The sequence below is a fragment of the Acanthisitta chloris genome, unplaced genomic scaffold (assembly GCF_000695815.1).
Source record: "Acanthisitta chloris isolate BGI_N310 unplaced genomic scaffold, ASM69581v1 scaffold5825, whole genome shotgun sequence".
Taxonomy (NCBI): domain Eukaryota; kingdom Metazoa; phylum Chordata; class Aves; order Passeriformes; family Acanthisittidae; genus Acanthisitta; species Acanthisitta chloris.
The window spans coordinates 14,203-25,196 of NW_008673027.1; the positions used below are offsets into that span (position 1 = coordinate 14,203).

General features: G+C 38.4%; 1 protein-coding gene across 1 annotated transcript in view; it reads left to right on the plus strand.

Moving 5' to 3' along the window:
* Window positions 1–9,726, plus strand: part of AFG3L2 (AFG3-like AAA ATPase 2) — a gene marked incomplete at its 5' end in the record, with an annotated part of 19,433 nt that extends 9,707 nt beyond the window's left edge. Inside the window, 8 exons of the mRNA XM_009074736.1 lie at window positions 2,109–2,262; window positions 2,860–2,967; window positions 3,118–3,243; window positions 4,473–4,583; window positions 5,092–5,207; window positions 6,164–6,364; window positions 7,693–7,887; window positions 8,716–9,726. Of these exons, the coding sequence (XP_009072984.1) occupies window positions 2,109–2,262; window positions 2,860–2,967; window positions 3,118–3,243; window positions 4,473–4,583; window positions 5,092–5,207; window positions 6,164–6,364; window positions 7,693–7,887; window positions 8,716–8,958 (1,254 nt within the window). The remainder of the gene's footprint in view (window positions 1–2,108; window positions 2,263–2,859; window positions 2,968–3,117; window positions 3,244–4,472; window positions 4,584–5,091; window positions 5,208–6,163; window positions 6,365–7,692; window positions 7,888–8,715) is intronic.
* Window positions 9,727–10,994: the final 1,268 nt, after the last annotated feature.

Here is a 10,994-nt window from a genome sequence, read left to right on the forward strand (position 1 = left end):
CTTCACAGTTTCAATCTCTTAGCAATAAAAAGTAGTCTAGGACACACAATTGAGATTCTGGTTGAAATAGGAGTCCAAGGCTCATTGAACTATTGTTTGAGTTCTGGAGATCAGGGGATTTAAATAACCAAATATACTAGTCTAATGGGTTTTGTGCTCTTTTTGCCTTAACTCTCTTGCTCTGTTTTCAGTGAGCTATTATAAGAGCTATAAACAAGTTACTGATAATATTTTAGAAAAAAAGAGTGGGTGGCACAAAAAAAATAATGTTCCTCGTTCCAACAGCTCCACCGAACTCCAACCATCTTGTCATAAACCTTAAGAAATATACTGCACGCTTTTGAAAAATCTTAAGAACTGTTTGCCACAAATTCTGCAAACGTACTTAAGGAGGTGTATTGTGGTTTTTACTGATGTTTAAAATCCAATTCTGCTAGACTGAAATGGAAATGCTTTAGGGTCTTGATTTGTATTTGAAATTTTACAGGGAATGGCTTCTATGAGACACACATATCCTCTGAAAATTTGCAGAAAAACTCATTTTGACTAAGTTCTTTAAAGGCCTGAAAAACTGCAGTTTTCATTTGTGTTAGAGGTTGGCAGCAAAACTTCACAAGATTTGGTCTTTGGTTTGTCGTAGCTCTGTGTGTGTGTGTCTCTTGCAAGCCTAAGACTCTTTTGATGAGTTTTTTTGTTGGACTTTTTCTGGTAATACAGGTGGGAAAAGATAAATAAATCCAGGTGATTTTGTGTCTTTTGAAAAGAAAAAATGGAGTGGGGCTGAGGGACACATGCAGGTAGGCACAGAGCTTGGAACTGAGAGTAACAGGAGCCGTTCAGAAAGTTAAATGCAGAAGCTAGTTGGGAGTGGAAGCTTCAAAGGGAATGCAGGGAGAGACTGGAAATGTGTAAGGAAATTGGCAAAAGGAGCTGCTATGGAGGGGAGAGGATATAGAGCAGGGAAATGGATGAACAGATTACAGAGTAAAAAACATGGATGGTGACTGAAAAAAGGTGACTATCTGAAAGTCAGAGGGTTTTGGAGATAGTGAACATGTGTGATGGGAGGACTGTCCAAAATCCACATCTTCTCACATCTGCTGCACATTGTTTGCTATCAGAGAAGCCTTTTCTAATTGCATCTCTAACATGTGAAGGAGTAAACCTCTGAGCTGCATATAATTCTCTCTCAGGTCAAAATTCTTCCATAATTTTTCTTTTCCTGTTTGCTCTCGTTCAGTTCCTCAGTTATAGATCTGTTGACTCACTGAACTGGTTTTAATAAGACCCTTCTGATATATTTGCAATCACAGCAACACTGCAATGTTGCATCTAAAAGCCAATCACATTGTGCTGTAACTACCATAGTAGAATTTGATAGATTAACTTAGATTTTATTTAAAATCTGAAAGTCTAAAAAAATTATTTTCAGCTATTTACTCACATCCTGGCCATTTTTTCCCAGACTTCTAGAAGTTAATTGAACTCCCAAATAAATATTTGGAGGTGAATTCAGTTTTCCTAGCCTGTGTAGTGGAGGGACAGGGTGGCTAAAAGTCAGTATTTATGACAGCATAAAGACTTGTAAGTAAGCCTTAAGTTGGATCCACATGTAGGAACTGCTTCACCCTGTTCTAACTGCAGGAAAAAGGATTTATTTCCTTGGTATGTAGAATGACTGTGTGGATGCATTGCCTATTCACATTCTGGTTCTACTTGTAATACTGTGTTAAAGAACAGCTTGAAAGGGAAATCTTGCTTTAAATCTCTGACATTTGGAGGCTTTTATCGCTGAAGTTGAAGATATATTTCGGTTATGCAGGAAAAGTGATAATTTCTCAAGGCTTCTAAGTTGTTTAATGTTCTGGATTTATGGATTGAAAAAGGACTTGTCAGCCAGTGGCCTCCACATTAGTGATTGTTGCTGAGGAGCAGCTACAGTGTATCTTATCATTGCCTTGAGAGCTGTCTGAAGGCTTTTAAGGCTCATAAGAGCCTCAACCAATTTTAGCCATACTGTTACTGATGTGCCTCTTCCCCTCCTACACACCCCCCACCGACAAACAGTTACAAACAAAATCTGATCCACACTCTGCGCTTCTCTTAAGGTTAGAGACTTATTTGCTCTGGCTCGTAAAAATGCCCCCTGCATTCTCTTCATTGACGAAATAGATGCAGTAGGAAGGAAGAGAGGAAGGGGCAACTTTGGGGGACAAAGTGAGCAAGAGAACACACTCAACCAGCTTCTAGTGGAAATGGATGGTAAGTGTTTAATGTCCAGTATTACTGTCATGATAACAAGGATATGGGAAAGAACTAATATGTTTGTTCAGACCTGTTAACCAAGATTTGGATTCTAGCTTAAACCTAATTTTTCTCCCTTTCCTTGCTTCCTAAAATGAAGAGAGGTGACTCATATGCTGCAGCCTGATGTTTTAGTAAAATTCATTCAGGAAAAAGAACCTTCATTCTGCATGTCCTAACTCTTTGTCATAGTTGAATAGGCCCAAAAAAATTCTTTGCATGAGACCAGTCTGTCCGTAAAAAAAAATAGAGCTAGCCATGCTGGTTCTGCAATTTCCTAAGCAGTTAATCTATTATTGCAGTTTGAAGATAAAGCAGGATTTGATAGAGTACTTCACAAAGCACAACCCAAGGCTATTTCTTGCTGTTTATGAAAAGCTGGATGATGCTGTAATAAATAGGACTATTTTTAGCTTTAAGATCATTTGTTTAAGTTGTCAGTTCTTACATGACCCTGTAAAGTGAACAGTCTTTTTATTTCTGGGTGAGTTGGGGTTTTTTTTTAATGGAAATTATATTTACACAGATTTTCTCTGTATTACATTTCTTCAACAGGATTTAATACAACCACAAATGTAGTAATTTTGGCAGGTACCAACAGGCCAGATATTTTAGACCCTGCTCTGATGAGACCAGGACGCTTTGACAGGCAGATTTACATTGGTGAGTTTTATCTGCATGGCTGTATACTTCTGTGTTTGTGGAATCTCACTGAAATCACCGCAGCTATTTACATATATAACTGCTTTGCATATGTTCAATTTGAATATATAGCTATGTGAAAAGTAAAATCATGTGTCTTTTCTCTTAAAGGACCCCCAGATATAAAAGGAAGAGCATCCATTTTCAAAGTTCACCTTAGACCTCTGAAATTAGACACTGTCTTAAATAAAGACAACCTAGCAAGAAAGCTTGCATCACTAACACCTGGGTTTTCTGGTAAGTGACTCCCAGTGCCTTTATTATTCTCCATTTACTATTTAAGCTGTAGATATTTTATTTCCCTACTACTTCTGGTTTTCTTACACTTGGTCTTCTGGATGGCATTTTATTTCCTTGTATTTACTGGTTCAGCATGAAATTCTCATTGCCTGTTTGAGCAATGGGTTCAAACTGAAGGACAGAAAGTCTAGGTTGGATGTGAGCAAAAGGGTTTTTACTGTGAGGGTGATGAGACATTGGAACAGGTTGCCCAGGGACGTGGTGGCTGTCCCAACCCTGGCAGTGTTCAGGGCCAGGTTGGATGAGGCCTTGAGCAACCTGATCTAGTGAGGAGGTGTCCCTGCCATGGCAGGGGGGGGTGGGGCTAGATGGGCCATTCCAACCCTTAAATCCTATGATTCTGTGATTCTCGGGGTCTTAAGTTTCGTCTGGTTCAGTTAGGGTGACGTACAGCAGTTTCTTGTGTCTTCAGTAAAAGCAGTGGAGAGATTTCTCATTGCTATTGTGTGTCTTCTTCCTTTGTTCTTTCCTTTGTTTGTTGCATTCTTTGAACACCACTGGAGAACACCTGGGGTTTGTGGAGTTTGAGTGCATATTCTATAGAGGGATTTCTGTTTCTGTGTGGGAGTTTGTGTACAAAGAGGCGACGCCATTATTCTCTTGGTGAATGTCTCGTGACTCCTTAGTATTTACAAAAGTGATTCTTTTATACACACCTATTATAAGCAACCACTTATCATTGATTAACTACTGTTACTAGCCCACCTTACACACAACATAATTGGTTATTAACATAGCAATCATAAAATGTTTAACCATTACCCCTAACTATCTTCAGCTCTGCATCCCACAGCCAGGAGCTGCTTGTCTTGCTACCTCCTTCCTCACATTCCAGCTGCAGCAGTGTCATTGAACAGCTTGGCTTGCAGCTTGCTCAGGCCCTGCTAGCAAGGCTGGATTGCTCACATGTCCATTAGCAATCAGAAATTCTCCCACATTTATGGATGTAAAAACTTCTCCCTGGAAAATGTACTGTAACTTTGTTTTGAATTAGGAAAGGATGTGAGAACTCTTATTCCTGGCTTGTCATGTAATTCATTTAAAATCTGTTTCGCCCAGTAGTTGAATTCTTCACTGTTTTCCTGGTCTATATAAAACTGGTTTTATGCTAAGCTCAGAAAATTGTTGAAAAGGATGAGTAAGTCATGTCTTCTCTATTTTTTTAGGTGCGGATATTGCTAATGTTTGCAATGAAGCTGCTTTAATTGCTGCAAGGCATCTCTCAGATGCTATAAACCAAAAGCATTTTGAGCAAGCAATTGAAAGAGTTATTGGAGGTAGGTGAAGCACATCAGTTGTTTCTCAAAAGTTGTAATATGACAGACAACTTCCTTTTTTATATATACATATATATATATGTATATAAAGCTATACTTTGAATTTTTATCCTCCTTCAAGGTTGCACTTTTTGTTCTCTCGTAAACACACCTGAGATTCAGAAAAGAAGTATCCTGTCTATGTTGCTGCCTTCTGTAATGGAGGAAGCAGTACAAAGAAAAATTTCATCAGGACGCTTTTCTTATTCCTTCGAAATGGCAAGAGGAAAAGCTGTTTGGATTTAGCCATGCTTTTAACTGCTGCTAGCCTGAAATAACCTGGAAAACTGCTTGATTTTTAAACTGCAAATGTTTGTTGTATTTAAATGATTAAGAACTTACTTTGAAACAAGGAAATGTAATTAAGGACAAGGTGACAGTGACACTTGGAAGATGTACATTTCTAACATAAAGGATTTCAGAGGAGAAATGGGTGTCTGAAACTATTAATCAAATTTGTTTCATAAAGGTTTGGAAAAGAAAACTCAAGTACTACAGCCAGAGGAGAAAAAGACAGTAGCATATCATGAGGCAGGGCATGCAGTGGCAGGATGGTTTTTGGAACATGCTGACCCACTCTTAAAGGTAAGTAAACTAATTTGAACTAGTAATTTAACAATTGCATGGACAACATCTTTTTGTTTACTTTTGTGGGTTTTTTTCCTTAATGTTGAGAGGATTTAATCTTTTGCAAGATTATATATTTCAAGTGTGTAAGCTGTAGGGCACTTTTAAGGTTTACTTCTAACTTTCTTAGCTGTTTTCTGACTTGGCTTTTACAGGGTTTGTAGTATAAATAGCCTTGGAAAGTGAGAGACCTGATCTTCCCATCAGTCTGCCTGTCTTGATAGCTGCTTTTTCTCTGAGGCTTTCAGTACAGATCAGTGGTTTAAATTAATCTCACTAGGTTATGCAGATATACTTCAGGAATATAACTATAAAAATTATCATCTTGAGGCTGATTTTTTGTTTCTGTTTGCCTTTTCTTTGGATGCACAGCTTGACAAGTTGAACATAAAGGAAAAAGCACCCCAATCTCTAAAACTTCCTTTAGCATAGTTTTGCATTACTGTGTTCTTAATTTCATCTGACTCCCAAGCTTGAAATTAATCTTGTCCAATTTACTGCTGGAAGGAAGGGCATTAGTAAATGTGGAAACTCCTTCAACTGTTTGGAATACTAGAGATGGAGAAATGCTGTGTCTGTCACAGAACATGTAATGCCCAATGCATAACCCTAAAAGAATTGTGGATTTTAATTAAAGTATTTTTAAAATACTGTACAGTCTTTAGAAAAGATATGACAGTGGTCTTACCTTTCTTTTCCAGACATTCTAGTAGTTGTTATGCCAGTTTAGAACTAGCCAGGGCTTTTAAGGATAAAACACAATGAGGGCAAAACTGTAAACAGCAATAATGTTTGAATTAAACTTCAAGGGTGAGTTTGGTGTAGGCTGTGATTTAAAAATTAAGTCAAATCAAAAAATGCTTTCTGTCTTTTAACACTACTTAGTTTTAGCTCTCTGTTAATTTTGATTGTAGGTGTCTATTATCCCACGTGGTAAAGGACTGGGTTATGCTCAGTATTTACCCAAAGAACAGTACCTTTATACCAAAGAGCAGCTGCTTGACAGAATGTGCATGACCCTGGGAGGACGTGTATCTGAGCAAATCTTCTTTGGAAGAATTACGACTGGAGCCCAGGATGACTTGAAGAAGGTGACCCAGAGTGCGTATGCTCAGGTATGGGCTTAAATAAGACTTTGTTTCCTTGCAGTTTTCTTTATTTACCACCTAACACTAACATTTGATATGATGCAAATTGATCAGGTACAACCCTCAAAGGCCTAGTTACAAAAAATATTTTATAAATAAATATTATGCTCTTGTTTAGAGATGCTGATGACTCAAGCATTTTATTACAGACAGGAGCCCATGCATTAAGCACTGATTACTGTCTGCCCACAGCAACATATATGTAACAGTTGGATTCAAATGCACACAGAGATTTTGTGCTTTAAAATGGAATTTAGTGCACAGATTTGATCACCTGATCCTGCTTTTACAGTTGCCCAGCTTGAAGACTCAGTTTGGATTCACATGTGTACCTAAATCCAGAAAAGCTTTCATTTAAGCACCACTTGCTGTCAATTAATGTTATGGAAATTAAGCCTTCGGTTTGTATTTGTGTCATATTAACTGATGTAGATGAGTAATTGGAAATGCAGTGACTCACTTAGTGTTTTTATGTGCCACACACAAGTGAGTTATTCCATTTCCTGTATCAGCACAAAAGATGTCATCTTGTGAGGCACTCACAAGTTAAGCAAGAGACATTTTGGAGTGTGCTCCTTGTTGCCCCGGATCTGGAAGTAGATGTGTAATGAAATCCTGTTAATGTTATGGGATTTCAGTAACTATTCTTCAATTTTAAATTGAAAAAAAGTATGTAAGTACACACTTCTGTTCATGTCAGCCAAAAAAAAGTATTGAATGTTTTTAAGGTTAAGGTGCTTGATTCTAGTGCTTAGATTCCCTTTGAATTCTGAATATTCTTTGTCATGCCTATATTGATCTTGCTAGACCAGGCATAGAAGTGCTGCTTTAGTAACCATGGAGTGAATAAATAAATAGCTTCTGCCTCTGCTGGAGCAAAATGCAACTTGAAACATCTATATTTGGCACCTGGACAAGTCAATATTCAGCAATGAGTCAAGCAAGATAAGAATCATGTTCACCTTTCACCTGCTTAGTGAAGGCTGAAGTGGTTTTTGTGTAATATCTTAGTATTTAAACAGCAAAACATTATATATCACTAGTAACCACCTTTACATGGTGATATTTATGTCCTTCAATTTAATCAATAAAAAGAAATGAGTGAAAGTCAACTAAGGTACATTGACTTAGGTAGACCTGAGTTTTCAGGGGAGGGTTGGTTTTAGGGGAAGAGATTGGGTCCCAGTGAATGACTTCCTCCTTTCAGTTTTGTGCGCCATATATTACATCACTATACCCTAAAATCTTACTGTCTCTCCTTTGTTTGTTTGGGGTTTTTCTCTGTTTTTCTTCAGATTGTTCAGTTTGGTATGAATGAAAAAGTAGGGCAGATTTCCTTCGATCTCCCTCGTCAAGGAGACATGGTATTAGAGAAACCTTACAGTGAGGCAACTGCCAGGTTGATAGATGAAGAAGTGCGATCGCTAATTAACATTGCTTATGACAGGACGTTAAGTCTTCTGACTGAGAAGAAAGCAGAAGTGGAGAAGGTGAGCATTCCAGTATTTTTAGCCATCAAGTTCCAGCTGATAAACCAAAGTCTGAATTGAACTTAGTAAGTTAAAAATATGACTATGTAAGTATATGAGGAAGTTTGCTCAAAACCCATTTGATATAATCTTGAGAGTGTGTCACAAGACTTAAATAAACAGAAACCTCCCTTTGTGTTGGAACACCTCTGAGCTTCTCATGAACATGATTTAATATCCCTCCCCCCGATATGGTCGGTATTCATTTGGGAAGTTGGAGGGAAGAGTCTGTCTACTAAAGAAGGGTTTAGTAGATGTGCTAGACAAATATGAGACTTAAAACCACAAAATACCAGGATTCCAATTCATTAGGCTAAAAGAAGCTCTGCAAGAAGGGAAGTTCCTATAACTTCCTTTCTCTGAATTTCTTTAAAACATCAAGGATATAACTTGGGCTGCCTCAGCCCTGGCAGTGTTCAAGGCCAGGCTGGATGAGGCCTTGAGCAGCCTGGTCTAGTGAGGAGGTGTCCCTGCCCATGGCAGGGGTTGGGACTGGATGATCTGTAAGGTCCATTCCAACCCCTGAAATTCTATGATTAATAAAAATCATCTTCCTGCCACCTTCCTTTCCTGCCCCTTGTCTGCTTGTGATCTGCCTCACTGCAGGTGAGATCATCCTTATGCCTCCATGCCAAAAAGCCAGCAAAAGGATCATTTTGCAGGATAGGCATTGGATAGGCTTACTGACAGGAAGACAAGTTTGTATGGGTTCTGCCTTAACAAACTCTCCTAAAGAGGACAGGCAGCTTAGGTATTTTATATGTGTGACATAACTTGTTGCTATTCCAGGTTGCCCTGCGACTACTGGAGAAGGAAGTGCTTGATAAAAGTGATATGCTAGATTTGCTTGGCCCAAGACCATTTGCAGAAAAGTCTACTTATGAAGAATTTGTTGAAGGTACAGGAAGTTTGGATGAGGATACTTCACTACCAGAAGGCCTTAAAGACTGGAACAAAGAGCGTGAAAAAGACAAAGAGGAGACAACAGATGAACAGGTTGCTAGGCAGATCAAAGGAGGGATGCCATTTTAACTGTGAAGTGTGTGGTGATGTTGACTTGCACTCTGGAAGAGAAACAAACTCACCTAGTTTGTATTTCAAAACAAAACAATATTTATTCAACCAAACTGTATTAGGGATGGGTGGAAGAGTGATCTCTTGTGATGAGATAAGGATGTTCTGCTTCCCATGTACATACATGAGATCATCAGTTCACTGGTAAAAGGTGACCATCCTCCATTTGCCAGCTGAAGAAGCATACACTGGATTGGAGCTGCAGTGGAATGCCAGAATCGAGCCTCTCAAACTTTGAAACAGTTCAGATTCATGCACAAACTTTGTGGCACTGGTCTCTCTCTCTCTTTTTTTTTAAATGTCTATAAGCTTACAAAAATTAAAAGGGTTTTTGATTATTTATCTAACCTATACCTGTATGTGACCTGTTTCCAAAAAGAAAAAAATCGTACAAAATGCATTGTTCAATGTGAAAGTCTGGTCTTACAAAGTACTAGCTTTGCAAAACTATCAGCTCTTTCATCTGACCCTTTCTGCTTCACCTTATTTTGATTTTAGAAAGAGTTTGTCTACAGAGAACTGCCATGTAAGTTGACTGCAAAACTGGACATTTGCTTAAATATCTTAAAATGTACTCATGGTTCAGTGTCTTAAAATCAACTCTGAAACTCAGCTTGGCTCCTGCAGTTTTACTAGTGAGTTTTTTACAGAGTTCTGTAAAATATTGAGCATATGAATGTGTTGTGTAAATACAGTTTGAGTCAATAAAACCAGTACTTTTCTGAACAAAACTTGTCTTTTTTTGCTGGTTTCTTGGTATAGAATTCAGACCAATACAAAACTTTCGCTGTTAAATTAGTGTAACAAGGTTGTGCTCACAAATATAAGCAGCAGCCAAGCCCAAAGATGATAAATCAGATTGTCAAAGTTTCGCTTAACCTAAAGCTGTGGGGTTTTTCCTCTGCTTAGTTGAATTAGTTGTTGCTTAGTTGTCTTAGTAATCTGCTTCTTCTTGTCTGCTCCATGTTAGGGGTTCATTAGTTGGATAACTCAGCTGTTCAGAAATTGATGGCCCGTCTCCCCATCCCAGCAGAGGAGAGAGAAGCACAGTTGGGGGGTGGAGTGCTGGTTAAATGGAAAGTGAACCAAGCTTCTGCTGCACCACAGATCCTTTAATGCTTAGGAGTCAGAGGGCAGGTTAAGGGTGATTGATTCCATCTGTATGTTGCAACATATTGGAAAGAGTAGGGTGACAAAGGAAAAAGTTACCTGAAAGGTCAAACCTTTTGCTGAAGTTATTTGAAGTAAACTGTTTATGGAAATTACTCTTTTGGATTTTCTTCATGATGAAGCTTCTTCCATCTCTGATGTTGCCTGGCTTTAGAGTGAAGAGCAACAAGGGCAACAGAGCAAATTAGCAATTTAGTGCATATTTACTAGGCATATTTAGTTGTTAAATGCTTCTGTCTATCCTTGTTGTGTTTGTTGTAGAATGAATGATAAACAGGAGAGCAGCCTGAAAAAAAACTGAACTTCATTTCCTTAATTACTGGAGTAAAAGTTTAAAATTATTTATTGCAATAGTGAACTAGTATAAAAATTCAAGGTTGCACACATGGCAAAGCAGTGACTGACTTCTGTGTGTAGGCTCTGGTGTTTTATCTTTCATGTGTTCTGTACATCTATTCTGTACATCTGTTCTCCCCATGTAGCTGAACACTGCTTGTTTGGGATAGGCAGTTTGTGGCCAGCACTGAGGACTGGCTGTGCTCATATCCTAGAGGTCAGAATTCTGCATTTCTTCATTCCTTACTAAATAAAACCAACAGAAAACACAACCAATCACCCAAACCCAAAACCCCTAACCTGACTCTTCACTGTGTCACTACTAGACTGAAAGAATCATGTCCTCTCCAGGAACTGTTTCTCTTACCTACTTTGTGCTTTTAAATTCCATTCTTCTTTGGTTGCAGCATGCAATTAGTAAGTGTGTGATAATGGCCTTACCTCTCCTTTACCCTTGCCTCTATTTCAGAGCATTAACTTGCTTGTTT